The 22887-nt window shown below is 46.7% G+C and overlaps 1 protein-coding gene across 1 annotated transcript in view; it reads right to left on the bottom strand.

Moving 5' to 3' along the window:
• Positions 1 to 18223: 18223 nt before the first annotated feature.
• LOC139584649 (leucine-rich repeat-containing protein 4-like) overlaps positions 18224 to 22887 on the bottom strand; it is a 4764-nt gene continuing 100 nt past the window's right edge. The window contains exons 1-2 of the mRNA XM_071416737.1: positions 22026 to 22887; positions 18224 to 21824 (exon numbers count right to left, since the gene is read on the bottom strand). The exon at positions 22026 to 22887 is cut by the window's right edge and continues 100 nt beyond it. Of these exons, the coding sequence (XP_071272838.1) occupies positions 19589 to 21700 (2112 nt within the window). The 5' untranslated portion in view covers positions 21701 to 21824; positions 22026 to 22887 and the 3' untranslated portion in view covers positions 18224 to 19588. The remainder of the gene's footprint in view (positions 21825 to 22025) is intronic.

The raw sequence follows: 22887 nt of genomic DNA, 5'->3' as shown, positions 1-22887 counted from the left end.
GACAATGCTGAGACAGCCAATAGGGAGGAGGTCAGAGACCTGACCGTGTGGTGCAAGGACAACAACCTCTCCCTCAATGTGATCAAGATAAAGGAGATGATTGTGAACTACAGGAAAAGGAGGACCGAGCATGCCCCCATTCTCATCGACGGGGCTGTAGCGAAACAGGTTGAGAGCTTCAAGTTCCTTGGCGGCCACATCACCAAGAAATTATCATGGTCCAAGCACACCAAGACAGTCATGAAGAAGGCACGACTAAACCTATTCCCCCTCAGGAGACTGGAAAGACTCAAAAGGTTTTATAGCTGCACCATCGAGAGCATCCAGACGGGTTGCATCACTACCTGGTATGGCAACTGCTCGGCCTCTGACCACAATTCACGACAGAGGTTAGTGCGTACAGCCCAGTACATCACCGGGGCCAAGCTTCCTGCCATCCAGGATCTCTTTACCAGGCGGTGTCAGAGGTCCTAAAAATTGTCAAAGACTCCAGCCACCCTAGTCATACTCTGTTTTCTCTGCTATCGTATGGCAAGCGGTAAGTCTAGGTCCAAGAGGCTTCCAATCCAAGAATGGCGTAGCAGTCGGATGTGTCTTTGTCCTGTCTTGTCCCGTGTAAATAGTATTCGTATTTTTCGTATACATTTCGTATTTATTTTAATTTCACTTTCCATCTAGGAACTGAATATACATTCCTACATTCCGCCTCACCCAATGTGGTACGGACCTGCTATTTTTTATATACTTTTGAACCGTAACCCCAATCAGAAGCTAGCCAGATAACTAGCTACTAGCTAGTAGTCAGTTAGCCACTGCTGCGGTCTTCGCCCTTAACTCGGACACAGCCAGCTTCAATACCGGGCCGATACCTGCCAGTCTGCAAGCGCGATATCAACCCAGAGCATATAGGACTGCTTTTTCTCTACCACATCACCGGATTCCTGACGCAAGCTCTGGACAATTACACCGTATTATCACAGCTAGCTAGCTGCAACCGAGTGGCTACTACTGGCTAACACCTCTGTCCCGAAGCAAGCACCAGTTAGCCTTGAGCTAGCCTCGAGCTAGGCCCATCTGCCGGCTAGCTGCAGCGCGATATCAACCCAGAGCATATAGGACTGCTTTTTCTCTACCACATCACCGGATTCCTGACGCAAGCTCTGGACAATTACACCGTATCATCACAGCTAGCTAGCTGCAACCGAGTGGCTACTACTGGCTAACACCTCTGTCCCGAAGCAAGCACCAGTTAGCCTTGAGCTAGCCTCGAGCTAGGCCCATCTGCCGGCTAGCTGAAGAGCTAGTGCCACTGCCACTGCCACGAAGCTAGCACCAGTTAGCAAACACTATTCTACAATTCACAACCTCTCTTTCGCCATCGCCATCTGGCTTGGATTCTCTGTCGACACAACCACGTCTGAGCAGACCCCCTCCGTCTGAGCAGACCACCCCCCGGGCTACTAACTTTACACGCCGCGTGCTAGCTTAGGGGAGGCCTCCTCTGCTCCATCTACGGCTGCCCCCTGGACACTATGATCACTTGGCTACATAGCTGATGCATGCTTGACTGTCCATTAATTCACGGTACTCCATTCTGTTTATTTGTGTCTTATCTGTCGGCTCTGTGCTTTAACTCAGGATCTGTGTGTAGTTAATCCGACCCTCTCTGCCTAGTCATCGCCATTTTTTACCTGTTGTTGCTGTGTCAGACTAGCACCCTGTTATTGCTGCTGTTATCTTACCTGTTGTTTTAGCTAGCTCTCCCAATCAAGACCTGCAATCACTTTATGCCTTATTGTATGTCTCTCTCAAATATCAATATGCCTTGCATACTGTTGTTCAGGCTAGTTTTCATTGTCATTGTTTTGGTTTGCAATGGACCCTGTAGTTCCACTCTCCGTACCTCTGATACCCCCTTTGTCCCACCCCCCACACATGCGGTGACCTCACCCATTGAGACCAGCATGTCCAGAGATACAACCTCTCTTATCATCACCCAGTGCCTGGGCTTGCCTCCGCTGTACCCGCGCCCCTCCATACCCCTGTCTGCACATTATGCCCAGAATCTATTCTACCACGCCCATAAATCTGCTCCTTTTATTCTTTGTCCCCAACGCTCTAGGCGACCAGTTTTGATAGCCTTTAGCCGCACCCTCATCCTACTACTCCTCTGTTCCTCGGGTGATGTGGAGGTAAACCCAGGCCCTGCATGTCCCCAGTCACCCTCATTTGTTGACTTCTGCGATCGAAAAAGCCTTGGCCTCATGCATGTCAACATCAGAAGCCTCCTCCCTAAGTTTGCCTTACTCACCGCTTTAGCACACTCTGCCAATCCTGATGTCCTTGCCGTGTCCGAATCCTGGCTTAGGAAGGCCACCAAAAATTCTGAGATTTCCATACCCAACTATAACACTTTCCGTCAAGATAGAACTGCCAAAGGGGGAGGAGTTGCAATCTACTGCAGAGATAGCCTGCAAAGTTCTGTCATACTTTCCAGGTCTATGCCCAAACAGTTCGAACTTCTAATTTTAAAAATTAATCTCTCCAGAAATAAGTCTCTCACTGTTGCCGCCTGCTACCGACCCCCCTCAGCTCCCAGCTGTGCCCTGGACACCATCTGTGAATTGATCGCTCCCCATCTAGCTTCAGAGTTTGTTCTGTTAGGTGACCTAAACTGGGATATGCTTAACACCCCGGCAGTCCTACAATCCAAGCTTGATGCCCTCAATCTCACACAAATCATCAAGGAACCCACCAGGTACAACCCTAAATCCGTAAACATGGGCACCCTAATAGACATTATCCTGACCAACCTGCCCTCCAAATACACCTCTGCTGTCTTCAATCAAGATCTCAGCGATCACTGCCTCATTGCCTGTATCCGCCACGGGTCTGCGGTCAAACGACCACCCCTCATCACTGTCAAACGCTCCCTAAAACACTTCTGCGAGCAGGCCTTTCTAATCGACCTGGCCCGGGTACCCTGGAAGGATATTGACCTCATCCCGTCAGTTGAGGATGCCTGGTCATTCTTTAAATGTTACTTCCTCACCATATTAGACAAGCATGCTCCGTTCAAAAAATGCAGAACCAAGAACAGATATAGCCCTTGGTTCACTCCAGACCTGACTGCCCTCGACCAGCACAAAAACATCCTGTGGCGAACTGCAATAGCATCGAAGAGCCCCCGCGATATGCAACTGTTCAGGGAAGTCAGGAACCAATACACGCAGTTAGTCAGGAAAGCAAAGGCCAGCTTTTTCAAGCAGAAATTCGCATCCTGTAGCTCTAACTCCAAAAAGTTCTGGGATACTGTAAAGTCCATGGAGAACAAGAGCACCTCCTCCCAGCTGCCCACTGCACTGAGGCTAGGTAACACGGTCACCACCGATAAATCCGTGATAATCGAAGACTTCAACAAGCATTTCTCAATGGCTGGCCATGCCTTCTTCCTGGCGACTCCAACCTTGGCCAACAGCCCCGCCCCCGCCGCTGCTACTCGCCCAAGCCTCCCCAGCTTCTCCTTTACCCAAATCCAGATAGCAGATGTTCTGAAAGAGCTGGAAAACCTGGACCCATACAAATCAGCTGGGCTTGACAATCTGGACCCCCTATTTCTGAAACTGTCCGCCGCCATTGTCGCACCCCCTATTACCAGCCTGTTCAACCTCTCCTTCGTATCATCTGAGATCCCCAAGGATTGGAAAGCTGCCGCGGTCATCCCCCTCTTCAAAGGGGGAGACACCCTGGACCCAAACTGTTACAGACCTATATCCATCCTGCCCTGCCTATCTAAGGTCTTCGAAAGCCAAGTCAACAAACAGATCACTGACCATCTCGAATCCCACCGTACCTTCTCCGCTGTGCAATCCGGTTTCCGAGCCGGTCACGGATGCACCTCAGCCACGCTCAAGGTACTAAACGACATCATAACCGCCATCGATAAAAGACATTACTGTGCAGCCGTCTTCATCGACCTGGCCAAGGCTTTCGACTCTGTCAATCACCATATTCTTATCGGCAGACTCAGTAGCCTCGGTTTTTCTAATGACTGCCTTGCCTGGTTCACCAACTACTTTGCAGACAGAGTTCAGTGTGTCAAATCGGAGGGCATGTTGTCCGGTCCTCTGGCAGTCTCTATGGGGGTACCACAGGGTTCAATTCTCGGGCCGACTCTTTTCTCTGTATACATCAATGATGTTGCTCTTGCTGCGGGCGATTCCCTGATCCACCTCTACGCAGATGACACCATTCTATATACTTCCGGCCCTTCCTTGGACACTGTGCTATCTAACCTCCAAACGAGCTTCAATGCCATACAACACTCCTTCCGTGGCCTCCAACTGCTCTTAAACGCTAGTAAAACCAAATGCATGCTTTTCAACCGTTCGCTGCCTGCACCCGCACGCCCGACTAGCATCACCACCCTGGACGGTTCCGACCTAGAATATGTGGACATCTATAAGTACCTAGGTGTCTGGCTAGACTGCAAACTCTCCTTCCAGACTCATATCAAACATCTCCAATCCAAAATCAAATCAAGAATCGGCTTTCTATTCCGCAACAAAGCCTCCTTCACTCACGCCGCCAAACTTACCCTAGTAAAACTGACTATCCTGCCGATCCTCGACTTCGGCGATGTCATCTACAAAATAGCTTCCAACACTCTACTCAGCAAACTGGATGCAGTTTATCACAGTGCCATTCGTTTTGTTACTAAAGCACCTTATACGACCCACCACTGCGACCTGTATGCCCTAGTCGGCTGGCCCTCGCTACATGTTCGTCGTCAGACCCACTGGCTCCAGGTCATCTACAAGGCTATGCTAGGTAAAGTGCCGCCTTATCTCAGTTCACTGGTCACGATGGCTACACCCACCCGCAGCACGCGCTCCAGCAGGTGTATCTCACTGATCATCCCTAAAGCTAAAACCTCATTTGGACGCCTTTCCTTCCAGTTCTCTGCTGCCTGCGACTGGAACGAATTGCAAAAATCTCTGAAGTTGGAGACTTTTATCTCCCTCAACAACTTTAAAAATCTGCTATCTGAGCAGCTAACCGATCGCTGCAGCTGTACATAGTCCATCTGTAAACTACCCACCCAATTTACCTACCTCACCCCCCATACTGCTTTTATTTATTTACTTTTCTGCTCTTTTGCACACCAGTACCAATATCTCTTCTTGCACATGATCATCTGATGATTTATCACTCCAGTGTTAATCTGCTAAATTGTAATTATTCGATTTATTGCCTACCTCATGCCTTTTGCACACATTGTATATAGATTCTCTTTTTTTCTACCATGTTATTGACTTGTTTATTGTTTACTCCATGTGTAACTCTGTGTTGTCTGTTCACACTGCTATGCTTTATCTTGGCCAGGTCGCAGTTGCAAATGAGAACTTGTTCTCAACTAGCCTACCTGGTTAAATAAAGGTGAAAAAAAAAACAAAAAAAAAACAGCTTCTACCCCCAATTCATAAGACTCCTGAACCGCTAATCAAATGTCTACCCAGACTATTAGCATTGCACCCCCCCCCCCCCCCCCCCCCCCCACGCTGCTGCTACGCTCTGTTATTATCTATGCATAGCCACTTTAATAACTCTACCTACATGTACATAATTACCTCAATTACCTTGACAATGGTGCCCCTGCACATTGACCCATTGACTCTGTACTTGTACCCCTGTATATAGCCCCACTATTGTTATTTACTGCTGCTCTTTAATCATTTGTTATTCTTATTCTTTCATTTTTTAAGGTATTTTCTTAAAACTGCATGTTTGGTTAAGGGCTTGTAAGTAAGCATTTCACTGTAAGGTCTACCTGTTGTTATTCGGCGCATGTGACAAATAACATTTGATTTCATTTGAAGTGTGTATGTGTGCACGTGTATGTGTGTGTATGTGCACTGTTATATTAGCAATGCTGAGCCACATATTGTATGGGTGTGTGTGAATTATTGATGTTGTGTTTCACAGAGAGCTGTACTGTTGGAGTAGCGCACCTGAGGGAGAGATTTATGAGATGGATAAAGTTATGGATGCCTAGTGTAACACACACACACACACATACGTGTTTCTCTCTGTCTCATTTAGGGGAAATTGTGGTTAGGAAGGACATTTGAGTATTTGCAGCACTTGCTGAGAAATCCTGTACAGGTCCATCCCAGTCAGAGGAACACTCACAATCCAGGGTAAAAATAATCACACACACGTTTATTCAAACACACACACACACATTCATATACACACATATACACACACATATATACACACACACACACACACACACACACACACACACACACACACACACACACACACACACACACACACACACACACACACACACACACACACACACACACACACACACACACACACACACACACACACACACACACACACACATACATATACACACATATAAACATACATAGTAACACTCTTGCAGTATACTGTCTGGGGTTAATACATTCACATTACACTCTCAATATATCCAGCCAGGTCACCCGTGATACAAGTCAATATTCTACGTCCATCCATGTCTGAGGACGTTGGTAGATGATGTGGAAATAGGCCATTATGGGCAACAGTTAGCGCTGCTACCTTTGAATAGGTTTCGGTTTTGTGGAGTGTTGTGGGCGGTGATGGCGGACGGGCGTAAGCAATGTTTCAGTATTGAATCCATTAGTTGTTTTTGAGATTTTTGTTTTAAGCATATGAGGTAGAGCGAGAGGTGTTAGAGGGGGGAGAAAATTATGAGAGATATTTTGTTTTTGAGTATTCATGAACAATCAACTAACCTGATAACTATTTCCTGTGTGTTGCAAGAAGTGATTGAGGAGTGGGTGTCCCTGGCCCCAGACACAAAGCTCTAGAACAGGGCTCTTCAACCCTCTTCCTGGAGAGCTAACTTCCTTTAGGTTTTCACTCCAAACCTAATCTAGCACAGCTGGTTGTAGAAAATAGCTGGTTTACAAGATGAATCAGATTAGTTACTACAACTGGAGTTGGAGTGAAAACCTACAGGAGGGTGGTTATCCAGGAACAGGGTTGGAGTGAACCTACATGAGGGTAGCTCTCCAGGAACATGGTTGGAGTGAACCTACATGAGGGTAGCTCTCCAGGAACATGGTTGGAGTGAACCTACATGAGGGTTGCTCTCCAGGAACAGGGTTGGAGTGAACCTACAGGAGGGTAGCTCTCCAGGAACATGGTTGGAGTGAACCTACATGAGGGTTGCTCTCCAGGAACAGGGTTGGAGTGAACCTACAGGAGGGTAGCTCTCCAGGAACATGGTTGGAGTGAACCTACAGGAGGGTAGCTCTCCAGGAACAGGGTTGGAGTGAACCTACAGGAGGGTAGCTCTCCAGGAACAGGGTTGGAGTGAACCTACAGGAGGGTATCTCTCCAGGAACAGGGTTGGAGTGAACCTACAGGAGGGTATCTCTCCAGGGACAGGGTTGGAGTGAACCTACAGGAGGGTAGCTCTCCAGGGACAGGGTTGGAGTGAACCTACAGGAGGGTAGCTCTCCAGGGACAGGGTTGGAGTGAACCTACAGGAGGGTATCTCTCCAGGGACAGGGTTGGAGTGAACCTACAGGAGGGTAGCTCTCCAGGAACATGGTTGGAGTGAACCTACAGGAGGGTAGCTCTCCAGGAACAGGGTTGGAGTGAACCTACAGGAGGGTAGCTCTCCAGGAACATGGTTGGAGTGAACCTACAGGAGGGTATCTCTCCAGGGACAGGGTTGGAGTGAACCTACAGGAGGGTAGCTCTCCAGGGACAGGGTTGGAGTGAACCTACAGGAGGGTAGCTCTCCAAGAACAGGGTTGGAGTGAACCTACAGGAGGGTAGCTCTCCAGGAACAGGGTTGGAGTGAACCTACAGGAGGGTAGCTCTCCAGGAACAGGGTTGGAGTGAACCTACAGGAGGGTATCTCTCCAGGGACAGGGTTGGAGTGAACCTACAGGAGGGTAGCTCTCCAGGGACAGGGTTTTAGAGCCCTGCTCTAGAGTCAGCCTCAGGCTCCACGCCGCTTAATAGGTGCTATCTTGTAAAGGAAATCACACACCTTTCCTGAGCCACACACACACACACACACACACACACACACACACACACACACACACACACACACACACACACACACACACACACACACACACACACACACACACACACACACACACACACACACACACACACACACACACACACACACACACACACACACACACACACACACACACACACACACACACACACACACACACACAGCGCTCTGGCCCAAGTTGTCCTCCAGGCCAGGTTGAAATTGAATTGGGTCTTAAACCTGATCATGGCACTTTAGATCACCACTGATGCTATTGAGAGGTCTAACCTGCTTATGACGGTCAAACACACACACACACACACACACACACACACACACACACACACACACACACACACACACACACACACACACACACACACACACACACACACACACACACACACACACACACACACACACACACACACACACACACACACACACACACACACACACACACACACACACACACACACACACACACACACACACACACACACACACACACACACACACACACACACATATGCTGCAATCTGTGCTAGCTCTCACCCTACCTGACGGATACATCAAAACCCAATATCCTCCATACTGGGTCTACCTAGGCCTGCCCACGCACGCACAAACAGGAGGAGTTAGGGTACATTAGCAAAAATCTGCTCCAAAACTATAACTTGTTCTCCACCTTCTTTTTAAAAAGTGATCCAACATGTTTTCAGCAGCGTTGCAGTTCTTAACACAAACCGGTACACCTGGCAACTACTGCCATACCCCGTTCAAAGGCAATTCAATGGCACACATACACAATCCATGTCTCAATTGCCTCAATATTTTAAAATCTTTTTTTCTTTTAACCTGCCTCTTCTTTTTCATCTACACTAATTGATGTGGATTTCAATAAGGGATCATAGATTTCAACTGGATTCACCTGGTCAGTCTTTGTCATGGAAAGAGCAGGTGTCCTTAATGTTTTGTACACTCAGTGTATAGTGAGCAATATGTTTTGATCATCAAATCGCAATGAAAAATCGCAGTATTGAATCAATACATATACAATCGTGAGAATCGCAATACATATCGTATTGGCACCTAAGTATGGTGATAATATCGGGAGGTCCCTGGCAGTTCCCAGGCCTAGAAATATACAGAACTCTCTCACAAACACACGCACACGCACACTCATTCACCCATCCATTCATTCAGTATACTACAGTAGTAATTACACAAATTGTATACTTTGTCCTGTTTGGCTGGCCGTTTTCCCTTCTCTCTGTCTGTGATTTCCACTAAGCCTAGATGCAGCAGCAGGCCAGATAAGGTAACGTGTGAGATGATGGTAAGGCCTGAGATGACAGAAGTCTGGCGTCCCCAATCCACCTCTCCTGAAGGTCCTTTATCACAGCTCAATCCCTCCTTACAGACAGAGAGGTAGAGATGTAGAGAGGGAGAGATAGATAGAGAGAGAGCGAGAAAGAGAGAAAGCAATGCATCTGTGTGGAGAGTGAGAGAGACTCAGGCAGTGAGCTCATTGTAATTTCTAGAGCAGTGGCAGAATGTTGTGGAGTGATAAGGCTCACTGTGTAACATATTCGGAATGAATAAACTGTTCTACTCCTCCATTTGTAAAACTGACACTGCCTTGTGTTTTAGAACATTTTCCAGACAAATGGACGCATGCAAACACACACACGCACACACGCACGCACGCACGCACGCACGCACGCACGCACGCACGCACGCACGCACGCACGCACACACACACACACACACACACACACACACACACACACACACACACACACACACTGGAACACATTACCTCTGTTAATGGTCTGTGGAATTCACAGGGTAGAGGATTAGTTTGTGAGTAAAATTAAGAGCGCTGTGTGTTTACCAGTGGTTTGTTTGTGAGCGGTTGGTTAGGACGTGTGCAACATTAATCCGCTCTGTATTAAATGAGTAATTCTCCTAAGGACAAGTAATTGACTCCTTTAGACCTACAGTGGAGCAGTCAGTGGCTTCTCACTCATACACAATTGATTATGAATTGATGGTCATTACATTATTCATGTTCTATAGGCTTCTCCGTTAGTGGTGTTGAATACCTTTCTCTGTTAAGTGTATATGGTACTTGCAATTGTATTTGCATTTATTATGGATCCCCATTAGCTGCTGCCAAGACAGCAAGTATTCTTCCTGGGGTCCAGCAAAAATTAAGGCAGTTTACACAATTAATGACACTGATTGGCTTTTAGCCTGTATGCACACACACACACACACACACACACACACACACACACACACACACACACACACACACACACACACACACACACACACACACACACACACACACACACACACACACACACACACACACACACACACACACACACACACACACACACACACACACACACACACACACAAACAAACATGAGTTTGCAGTGTGGGTTTTTTAAATGGTCTGGTGATTGAAAAGGAACATAAGAGTGTCCTTGAACAAACAGTTCCCATACAGAGATAGGATTGAGTCAGTTCTCTTTCTCTCCAACCACATAACAGAGGACAATACAGCCTCAACACTACTGACAAATAGACCACTCTGATAATTACACAGTAAAAACGTATTACTTGTCTGTATGTGTGTTTGTGTGTGTGTGTGTGTGTGTCAGGGTTGGCCTCAGCTCCCTTTCCTCCCAACACACACAAACACACACACAGAGAGAAAGAGAGAGACAGCACATCCCTCAACAACCAATCACAACATGGGGATCCAGTGAAACCATGGCAACCCAGGAGCCTTGAATGTTATTGGCAGGGGTCAGAGAAATGAAAGAGAGAGACGGAAGTCAAGTTTAAAGGAGAAGAAAGAGAAACTGACCAACTGCCAAAACTGCAACTGTGTTGTTCAGAGATTTGACAGTTAGTGACTTGTTGATAAACCTTAAAAGAGAGAGAAGAGATGTAGAGAGAGAGAGAAAGAGAGTCAGGGGGAGCGAGCGAGAGTTGGCCTTTTGATTCATTCAGTTACAGAGGTTCTTTGTACTGGTCAGTTTGTATGAGTTACAGTGCCTTGCAAAAGTATTCATCCCCCTTGGCGTTTTTCCTATTTTGTTGCTTTACAACCTGTAATTTAAATTGAATTTTATTTGGATTTCATGTAATGGAAATACACAAGTAGTCCAAATTGGTGAAGTGAAATAAAAAAATAAAAAAATAAAAACGGAAAAGGGTTGGTGCATATGTATTCACCCCCTTTGCTATGAAGCCCCTAAATAAGATCTGGTGCAACCAACTATCTTCAGAAGTCACATAATTAGTTAAATAAAGTCCACCTGTGTGCAATCTAAGTGTCACATGATCTGTAACATGATCTCAGTATATATCCACCTGTTTTGAAAGGCCCCAGATTCTGCAACACCACTCAGCAAGGGGCACCATGAAGACCAAGGAGCTCTCCAAACAGGTCAGGGACGAAGCTGTGGAGAAGTACAGATCAGGGTTGGTTTATCCATTATTAAAAAAATGGAAAGAACATGGCACCACAACAAACCTGCCAAGAGAGGGCCGCCCACCAAAACACATGGACCATGCAAGGAGGGCATTAATCAGAGAGGCAACAAAGAGACCAAAGCTGGCACTAAAGGAGCTGCAAAGCTCCACAGCGGAGATTGGAATATCTGTCCATAGGACCACTTTACGCCATACACTCCACAGAGCTGGGCTTTATGGAAGAGTGGCTATTAAGCCATTGCTTAAAGAAAAAAATTAGCAAACACGTTCGGTGTTCGCCAAAAGGCATGTGGGAGACTCCCCAAACATATGGAAGAAGGTACTCTGGTCAGAAGAGACTAAAAGGAAGGCTTTTTGGCCATCAAGGAAAACTCTATGTCTGGTGCAAACCCAAACCCTCTCATCAGCCCGAGAACACCATCCCCACAGTAAAGCATGGTGGTGGCAGCATCATGCTGTGGGGATGTTTTCATCGGCAGGAACTGGGAAACTGGTCAGAACTGAAGGAATGATTGATGGCGCTAAATACAGGGAAATTCTTGAGGGAAACCTGTTTCAGTCTTCCAGAGATTTGAGACTGGGACGGAGGTTCACCTTCTAGCAGGACAATGACCCAAAGCATACTGCTAAAGTAACACTCGAGTGGTTTAAGGGGAAACATTTAAATGTATTTGAATGGCCTTGTCAAAGCCCAGACCTCAATCCAATTGAGAATCTGTGGTATGACCCAAAGATTGCTGTACACCAGCGGAACCCATCCAACTTGTAGGAGCTGGAGCAGTTTTGCCTTGAAGAATGGGCAAAACTCCCAGTAGCTAGATGTACCAAGGTTATAGAGACATACCCCAAGAGACTTGCAGCTGTAATTGCTGCACAAGGTGGCTCTACAAAGTATTGACTTTGGGGGGGTGAATCGTTATGCACGCTCAAGTTTTCTGTTTTTGTTGTGTTATTTCTTGTTTGTTTCACAATGAAACATATTTAGCATCTTCAAAGTGGTAGGCATGTTGTGTAAATTAAATGATACAAACCCCCCCAAAAAACATTTTAATTCTAGATTGTAAGGCAACAAAATTGTAAAATTGCCAAGGGGGGTGAATACTTTCACAAGCCACTGTATGCTGTCTATGTTCACTGTGTGTGTGTGTGTGTGTGTGTGTGTGTGTGTGTGTGTGTGTGTGTGTGTGTGTGTGTGTGTGTGTGTGTGTGTGTGTGTGTGTGTGTGTGTGTGTGTGTGTGTGTGTGTGTGTGTGTGTGTGTGTGTGTGTGTGTGTGTGTGTGTGTGTGTGTGTGTGTGTGTGTGTGTGTGTGTGTGTGTGTGTGTGTGTGAGAGAGAGAGAGAGAATGAGGAGGTGAGTCACCATCCATCCTACTCAGAGAGGGGGAGATTGGGGTGAGGAGGTGAAGGATTGATGGTGAGTGTTTCTGTTTTTCACTGAGATACTGAAGCAAATAGAAATATCTTAACACTTTTGTACTGCAGGCTCCCATATACTGAAGTCTATTGCAATGCTTCTTCAGAATTTTCTTTGACTCTCCCATCACCTGGAATATTGTTGGATGCATGCATCACTTTTGAAATGTCTTGGATCTGCCTTGTTCTGTGTTTGCAGATATTTCTGTATTTCAGCAAACCAGCTGAAATGGTTTGCTGATATTTCACATATTCAGCAAACCAGCTGTAGCAAATCACAAATATGAGAACAAGCACACACACACATGCACACATATACACACACACACACTACCACCAGCACCAGTGAAAATGTGCAGCTTCCACCTCCTATTCAAAGCTGCCTCTGACAGGAGAGTTTACTTTGGCCCACTACAGCATGGTGTGTCTGTGTGTGGGGGGGGGGAGGGATTCTGAGTGAATTGGGTCAGGGGTGATAGATAGGAAATTTGTGAGAAGGCTAAATGTCTTTACACTCAAAGGCTTTACACTCAGATTACGGTATTGATATTCATGCAGTAATCCAATATGTTTCACTTCACCTCTATTGTTTCCAATTGTACAGGCACTGCTCCACAAATGTGTGTGTGTGTGTGTGTGTGTGTGTGTGTGTGTGTGTGTGTGTGTGTGTGTGTGTGTGTGTGTGTGTGTGTGTGTGTGTGTGTGTGTGTGTGTGTGTGTGTGTGTGTGTGTGTGTGTGTGTGTGTGTGTGTGTGTGTGTGTGTGTGTGTGTGTGTGTGCGTGCGTGTGCTCTCGTATGTGTGTGCATGTGTGCATGTGAATGTGGAGTGTGTGTGTATCTCTCCCATTGATCTGCTGTGAAGTGTTTGTTATGTTGTATTGCTGTGACCCGGTACAAAGGACAGCCCTCATGAAAACACACACAAAGCACATGCTGCTGTTGTCACACGTTGATTCAACAGGATTATAGGCTTTGAAAAACATGATGCTCATCTTCAGTCACATCACATTCCTTTGCTGTTATGAAAGAACAATAGCATCGGTCTGTTTTCAATAACTGAATATTAGTCTGTGTACGTACTGTATATCTAAAGAAAAGTCCACCTTTGATAATTGGTTCTCATTTAGCCATATCCTATACGAAAGGAATAGAAATATAGATTTCAATATTCCAGTTGAATAATGCAGGTATTTCTATTCCTTTTATATGACAATATACTGCACCCTGAATCTGGAAAACTACTGAAAGTCTTTACTTGCGAAACATGCTATAATAAATCAACCATAAAACGAACTCAGAGAGAGAGAGAGAGAGAGAGAGAGAGAGAGAGAGAGAGAGAGAGAGAGAGAGAGAGAGAGAGAGAGAGAGAGAGAGAGAGAGAGAGAGAGAGAGAGAGAGAGAGAGAGAGAGAGAGAGAGAGAGAGAGAGAGAGAGAGAGAGAGAGAGAGAGAGGTAGAATCCTGCTGTGAGAGTTGAATCTAGGGCTGACTGGATGAGTAGTCTGGATTTAAGTCAATTAGCTTCAGACAAAGAGGAGGGGAGAGAGGGAGAGGGACTGATAACAGTTATGACAAGGCATCTTCATAGCTCATTTGGCAACAAGGCAACATGCAGGCACAGTCTGAACGCATGACAGACTCCACTGCTACTGATAAGAGAGAGGAGCTGTCTCGTATCAGCACTATGGATGTTTTCACAGCAAGCCTTTGTTTGGGCTCTTGTGTTTGCAGACTAATGCATAATCACAAATCAACCCTTAACCCATATAATAGACAAAGACACTTCAGTAGATATGACATTATATGATGATAGCACTACCTCTCCCATTTTGCTGACACCTATCCAATCCTTTCAGATCTTCACAAGGGCCTAGAGCAGAGCTATTCAAATACTTGCTTTTCTTCTCTATCTGGCACTTATTGATCATTGATCATAATTGTGACTGATTGGCCAGAGAGTTCAGTGGCCTGGTGCTCCAAAGCTAAATAAGTCCCTGATTGGAGGGACAAAATCAAAATAAGTGTTTTGACCCTCCAGAATCATGACTGGATATACCTGGCCTACAACATGTTAATCCCCACATGATTCCCCACCTCAGACAGAGCTAATGGTCTCTCAAAGATAACATATCTTTCACCAACACGCAATAGAAAGAAAAGTGGAGAAGATTTCCTTTCAACAGAACACATAAGACGCTGCTGTATTGCAGGAAAAACACCCGTCACAGAAGCATTCAGATGTGAGGAGCGAAAAAGGAGAGTGTCTGACTGGTGTAAAATGTTCTTATTCACCCTGCAGAGAAAACGACAGAAAACATCCACTTGACCCAGTAATACATGGACACATCTGCTCCCACCAGCACACCTGTAGACAGTCCTCTAACACACACACACTGAGGAGCAGATGGGATAGAAAACAGTCAGTAACCCTCTCTAGGAACCAGCTGTCTGAAATGCGTTATGAATGTATCATATGTAGTAGATTTAGGCATTTATAGAGACAAGTGGAAGAGTAGGAAGGGAAGAGGATGAGGAGTGGGAGGAGGAGGTAATGAAAAAGAGGACAAGGAAGAGGAGGCAGTGTATCTGTACCCTCTGCCTACTGAGGCCAGTCCAATTGATGCCTGTAGGATTTAAAAAACAGCCTTTATGGTCCCCTCCAAGCCTGGCAGCAGAATGTCTCTGTAATTATTGAATGGCTTAATTCTTACCCCTTTTCTACTGAAATAGACAGATAAACGTCTCATTTGGAGCAACATGAACATTTCCAATGCTTCCATTCCTGTCTTCCTGTTCCGTCTGGGCCCTGAGTGACATTTGGTTTTCTGAGCTGAGCTGAGGAAACAGTAGCAGTGTGTCTGCTGAATGGAGGAGACGGTAACTGAGTGTATCTGAAGCGGCAGCTGAGAGGTCGAAGTGATGTTGCACTAGTCACCACAGAACACAAACACTCATTTCTGATGGTTGACCTTTCAACTGTGTGACATCATGGTGATTCAGAAGCTTAATCAGTGCAGGACAAGACATAATGAAACACTGAATGTATGAATGTACTGTGGAAGCTTATTGCTGGTGATAACATAAATGATTCATTTTTCATTGTGAAATTGTGACAGTGTAGTTAAATATCAGTTACACTGTAGGCTCCTTCTCCCACACAGGGATGTACAGGTAACTGCCAAAATAAAGGAAACACATGAGTTAATGAAGGATACAAAGTATATTGAAAGCAGGTGCTTCCACACAAGTGTGGTTTTCTGAGTTAATTAAGGAATTAACATCCCATCATGCTTAAGGTCATGTATAGAAACGCCCAGTTGACCATTATTTTGGCTACCATTGCTAGAAGAAGACATCTCAGTGACTTTGAAAGACGGGTTTCTACGGAGCATAGTGCAGGGTTCCTCAACTGGCGGTTTTATTTTCTGAAGAAATACATAATAATACAGAATAATAGAAAGACACGTGATCGTATACAAATGTAAGCAAAGTTTTAAATGATAATGTTTTCGTTAACTATTATATATGTTTGGGCTTCTTGCGGTCTACAAATGATTAGTAATAATGTTCATTCCCTCCGACCATCCGCTCAATAACAAATGGTCCCGCTGCTGAATCTAGTTGATGATCTCTGGCATAGGGGGTTTAAAGTGTGTGTGTGTGTGTGTGTGTGTGTGTGTGTGTGTGTGTGTGTGTGTGTGTGTGTGTGTGTGTGTGTGTGTGTGTGTGTGTGTGTGTGTGTGTGTGTGTGTGTGTGTGTGTGTGTGTGTGTGTGTGTGTGTGTGTGTGTGTGTGTGTGTGTGTGTGTGTGTGTGTGTGTGTGTGTGTGTGTGTGTGTGTGTGTGTGTGGAGATCTCAACACTTATGGGATACTCTGGAGGAGCGCCTGAGACAGCGTTTTCCACCACCATCAACAAAACACCAAATTATGGAATTTCTCATGGAAGAATGGAGTCACATTCCTCCAATAACGTTCCCGGCACTTGTAGAATCTATGCCAAGGTGTTGAAGCTGTTCTTGTTCGTGGTGGCCCATCACCCTATTGAGGCACTTTATGTTGGTGTTTCCTTTATATTGGCAGTTACCTGTAGTACAGATCCCCTTATTGATAAAAGGAATGGTTCATTTTCATTCAGAAATTAGTTTAACAATATGCAAACTCCTTCAATGATGTACTATATCTTTCACTACATTTGGAAAGTATTGCCTCGTTAAGGCTACCACTTGGGCTGCATCTCAATGATCTAAAGTAGCTTTCTCTCCTTGTTTCCTTCATTTGCACTGTTGTGACACTACAGGACAAGAGGAAAGCAATTGGTGGAAGAATACCAATACTTTTCATTCACCTGTGAAGTCCCCTCACATCAGGAAAATAGTAGAAAAATATATAAGGAGAGGAAGCCATGTCAGATTATTGGGATGCGCCCAAGCTCTGTTACTGAACCCCAAATTGCCCCTCTAGCAACTACTCACTGCTGTAGATCTGAAAGGATTGTATGTGTGTGAGCATAGTGAGCATATAGTGACAATACCACCTAGGGCAAGGGGGCTGCTACCATATTGCTTGTACCTATTATTTTTACCTCTACAGGAGTGCCTATGGGGAAGGGGCTGGTGGCTGATTTGGCATTCAGCGTGTGTGTGTGTCTATCTAACCCCCTCGGCAATGTGAAGCAGCAGAGATCAGAAGGCCCTCTCATAGAGTTCCAGTGTGGGAGGGAGGATAATGCAGCATTGTATACATTATCACTTAAAGACTCATTCACTGACAGGGACCAGTGGAAACGCAATGCATAGGAATAACTGGGGAAGAGGAGGGTAGAGCATATCTTATCACAGCTAACATAGAAATAGCATGGACCTCCAAATTCTTACTCCATCTTATCCCCTACACCCTTAGCACTGATGTACTGTACATCTGAAATGATTGGATAGGCAAGCAATATGGCAAATAATTCCACAAGTCTATCAGAAGGCAAGATGAAGCAATTGACATATTGCTAAAGTTTATCTGATCCTTTTCCGATCTACAGTTGTGACTAGGAGGGTAGGGGGTAGGGCTCCATTTAGAATTATGAATGCATTCTGTTCAGTGTCTGTGGACTGACATGCTATCAGGCTTACAAGCTAATATCTCCACACTGTCATCAACAGGGACAGGGAAAATAATGGCACGTTGAAGTGTCTCCGAGTAGAGAAATACAAACCAAAGGTTTTATTTTTTGTAGCCTCCTTATAGACTCCCCATAAAAATAGTGTTGCTCGAAATAATACCCAAAATAAGGAAAAGAAAAAACAATTTCATTGTTTCAATGAAGTCCATAGAGAAACAAGCCCAATGTCCAGACATTCATTTAATTTCAGCCCAGCTCCTTTTTTTCTTCCAAAAGCAGATTGGTCAGCAAACCCCAGTCTCTCTGCACCACGTCTGTAACTGTGAGGGATTACCATTAGAACAAGCCCTTACAGAGAGCAGACAGAGAACCACTGTAATGCAGCACTACATTAACCCTAAACACTACACATGCCATTAAGAAGCATGTCACAACCCAAGACAAAAATAAAAAAGAACAATACCTTATGCAACCTAAATCTGCATGAAGAAACCACACCAAATCTCTGTTCATAATAGCCTGTCCTTCATCTTAGCCAAGGGGACCTGGGATAAATCAAATACAATCGTACTAAACGGGTTTAGATTCAGTAACATAAAGAGCTGTTTTTAGATAGATGTGTAGCTTTGCTCCGGAAAACAAAGGGTTAAACCTTAGCTGCAGAAATTCACTGCAGTCTAAAAGCATTTGGCTGATAGCTACTGAACAGCAAAATCTATGCTCTTCTCTCTACATCTCTCCCTCGACAAATTACTCTCTGTCTTTCTGTCTAGATTTTGCTTGGATGTGGCTGTTGGTTTTCTTAATCTTCCGGAGTCCTTTATTGTATTTGTAACGTTTGGCACAGTACAAACTGGCGCTTTTATAAGATGAACCTGCAAAGCCTGATCTGATGTTAGGGCTTGTTGTTCTATAAACTGCTGTGGGTATAAAGGGCTTTTACTACATTCTAAATGGTCTAAATAACAAAAAGAACAGTTTTCCTCAAGACAGCTCCTCCCTCAATCAATCAAACATACCATCATCGAGACCTCAACACCTCTCGCTTTTAAATAGAACTTACAAGTTATTAGAAAATAGTTTAAATTTTACTTTCTTCTTTGATACATAATCCCAACACCGTCCCCATATTAGATTAAGTTATATAGATGTATATTTTTTACATTTCTATATTTATGTATAAGCATGTACAAGATAGATAAAACTGTCTCCATTTTGCACTCTGTACAAAAGAAAGTTACCGTCTTCTTTGTGCATTCTATTGCATGGACTGGTGAGCAGTGAGGAGAGGAAGAGAAGAGGGAGTAGAGTCAGATCCATATAGAAATCCACCCAGTTAGATCCACCCAGTTAGATCCACCCAGTTAGATCCACCCAGTTAGATCCACACAGTTAGATCCACACAGTTAGATCCACAGTAAGGCCAGCATGAGTCCCTTAGATCTGGGTCTCCTGGACCTTCTCCTTGGTGTGAGTGGTCTTAATGACGTAGGGCTCTGCGATGGTGCTGATGAGGCTGTGGTGGTGCTGCTGATGATGCTGGCGGCTGGAGGAACGGTGCAGGGAGTTTCCCAGGTTGTTATGGGTCCAGTGAGCCCCGTAGGCAGCTCTGTCCCTGTCCCTGTCCCTGTCTCTGTCTCTGTCTCTGTCTCTGTCTCTGTCTCTGTCTCTGTCTCTGTCTCTGTCTCTGTCTCTGTCTCTGTCTCTGTCTCTGTGGGAGGACGATGAGGATGATGAGATGTATCTTGTTTTTAAGATGGTGGGCAGAGCCAGCCCCGTCTCCTCAGACTCGCTAGAACCTGACCTGGCCGGTGGAACCTCGGGAACCTCCTCGTCCATTTGGATGATCTCGATGGTCCGCGCCACCGCCACCGTGCTCCGCTGCTGGTGCCGCTTACGCAGCTTGTAGAAGGCGATCAACATGGCAGCGGCAAGGAGCGTCACGGCAACGAAGCAGCCAATGATGATCTTGGTTGTCTTCACGACCTCGTCCAGGCTGGCGGAGGGGTGGGTGGGGCCACGGGCTGTGGGGAGAGACACCTGGCGGGGGGTCTGGGTGCTCTGGAGCAGCATGGTGGGCGTGGAGATGAAGACGGGCTGGAACACGGAGGGCGAGGCTGGGACTGTGGGTTTGGGTTTGGGGGTCTCTTCTACGGTGGGCTCCAGCACCTCCACAGTCACTGTAGTGAAATAGGACAGGTTGGAGGTGTTGAGCTCGGCACTGCTGACATTCAGGTAGGCTGAGGCGTTGGAGTTACCTGCCATGTTAGTCACCATGCAAGTATAGACACCCTTGTCCGACGGCAAAACGTTGGAGAAGTTGAGCGTTCCATCATTGAGGACAGAGATCCGAGGGTGAGACGATCCGTGGGTCAGAACGGTCCCGTTAGGAAGCAGCCATCGGACCGATGACATGGCGGCCGTAAGACACTTGAGCTCAGCCACTCTCTCTGCAGAGATGTTGAGGTCCCTGGGAGCATCCAGGATGAAAGGAGCAGAGCACTGGAATGTGGTCTGGTCCACCTCCACCAGGTATCGTCCTCTCATGTGGGCAGGGGAGTGGCAGCGGCCGCAGCAGGTGGAGTTAGTGGGGATGTACTCCCTGAGCCACCAGGACAGCCAGACCACGTCACAGTCACACCTCCAGGGGTTGTGGTGGAGATGGAGCTCCACCAGGTACTGCAGCGGAGAAAAGAGGTCGTGTGGTAGAGATGACAGGTTATTATGGGCTAGATTCAGCTCCACCAGTGCTGTGATGTCATCGAAGGCGTTCCTCGCGATCACGGTGATCCCAGAGTTCATGATCCAGAGTTTCTGTAGCGAGCGCAGGCCGCGGAAAGAGCCGGGCTTCATCTCAGGGAAAGTGTTTTCAGACATCTCCAGCTCCTCCAGGCCAGTCAGGGGAGACAGGACAGGCATCTCCCTGAGGTTACACATCCCCAGGTTCAGGTACTTGAGGTTCTGCAGGCCCTCAAAGGCCCCGTCAGAGATGTACTCTAGCCTCCTGAGCTCCCCTAGGTCCAGCCTCATCAGAGAGGGCACCCTGTTGAAGGCGTAGGAGGGGATGCTCTCGATGGGGTTGTTCCTCAGCCACAGCTCCCTCAGCTTGGACAGGTACTCAAAAGCCCCGCTGGGGATCCCCGTCAGTCTGTTGTCAAACAGCTCCAGGGTGTTGAGGCTGGCCAGGCCGTTGAAGGCCCCCACCTCGATCTGCCTGATGGCGTTCCTGCCCAGCTGCAGCACCTCCAGATGGTGTAGGTTTCTGAAGGTGTCAGCCTGGATGGTCTCGATGCTGTTCTCCATCAGGTTGAGGTATCTGGTGTTGGTGGGGATCCCGGGGGGCACCCTGACCAGGCCACGGCGTGTACACACCACCTTACCAATCTGGTTGGTACAGGAGCACACCACCGGACAGTTCTGGGGGTTGGGGGGAGGACCCAGGCCGGCAGGCTGGCACACACTGAGAGCTGGCACCATGGTGAGGGCTAGCAGGGCGAGCAGGGCTGCGTTCCAGGTGGGCTGCAGAGAAACCCGGCCCACAGTACTCATGTTGCGGAGGGCTCATTATTCAGCATGTTGGGGGGAGACGGACACTAGAGGAGGACGCACCACCCTCCTACCCTGGCTGGAGCAAGGACAGGATTCGCCACGCCATCGACGAGACTGGGAGACGCTACGCAGAGATAGACACAGAGAGAAAGAGAAAAAAGAAAAAGGGAGACGGAGAGAGGAAGCAAGAAAGAGAGATGAAGAGTGATAGGGGGCGAGAGGAAGAGAGAGTGAAAGAGGGAGAGAGGGGGAAGAGAGGGAGGCAGAGAGAGATTATGTGAAGGCAGAGCAGCAGTAAAGGAAAGGTTTTGCAGTGATCACCTACCTCATTAGTTCTCAAACGGTCCCTTATTTCTTCCTTTCTGAATATCACAAAAAACAATCAGGAACCAGAGTCATGTATATTTCCCTTTCCATGGAAAAACAGAAATGTGGAAAGTGTATTTATATTCAGTTCTTCTCCTTCATCTGGAAAGTGGTGGTAATGTCCCTGTGTTAACTAATGGAACAAAATGTCTCATGTTAGCCGGTGGTGAGAGCGGAGCAGAGCAGTGTGTAGAGACTAGAGGTTCGGTGGGAAAGGACAGGCCGTGTGGGTTAAGCTAAGCAGGTGACTGGCGTCCCCCGGCCCTCCTCCTCTCCCCCTCTCCCTGCCTGCAGCCGCAGACACACGGCCCCTCTGTTGACGAATCACACTGCTCCATCAAGCAGTAAAAGCCAGACACACCGAGCAGAAAGGAAAAAAATGACAATACATTTTTTTTTTTTATCCACCGGTCTGGCAGGTCCTCGTGAGTGTGTGTGTGTTTCTGCGTTTCTGTGTGTATGTCGGCTGAGAGCCCTCCGTCTCGGTGACTTTGCCGAAGGCTAGCTGGTGCCTGATTAGCCCCGCTCTGATGGATGGAGAAAGAGAGAGAGAAAAAAGCTAAAGGACTCCTGACGCAGTCATCCCACTCTCCTCTCTTTTTCTCTCTTCTCTTCTGGTCCTCTCCCTGCGATGGTTTGCCTGGCCGTAGCTATAGCAGCTGCAGCCTGCCGCGTGCAGCACAGTTAGCAGTATTCTTCCTGAGGGGGTGGGGGGGAGGTGGAGAGATGGGGGTGCTGGTTAGAGAGAGGGGAGGGGGAGGAGAGGGAGCGCAGTGCTGCCGGAGCTACGCTTTAGAGATAGAGAGAGAAGCAGAGAGGGA

The sequence above is a fragment of the Salvelinus alpinus genome, chromosome 9, assembly GCF_045679555.1.
Source record: "Salvelinus alpinus chromosome 9, SLU_Salpinus.1, whole genome shotgun sequence".
In the NCBI taxonomy this organism is placed as follows: domain Eukaryota; kingdom Metazoa; phylum Chordata; class Actinopteri; order Salmoniformes; family Salmonidae; genus Salvelinus; species Salvelinus alpinus.
Note: the sequence above shows the minus strand (reverse complement) of the source record. Positions and strands in the feature narration are given on the sequence as shown.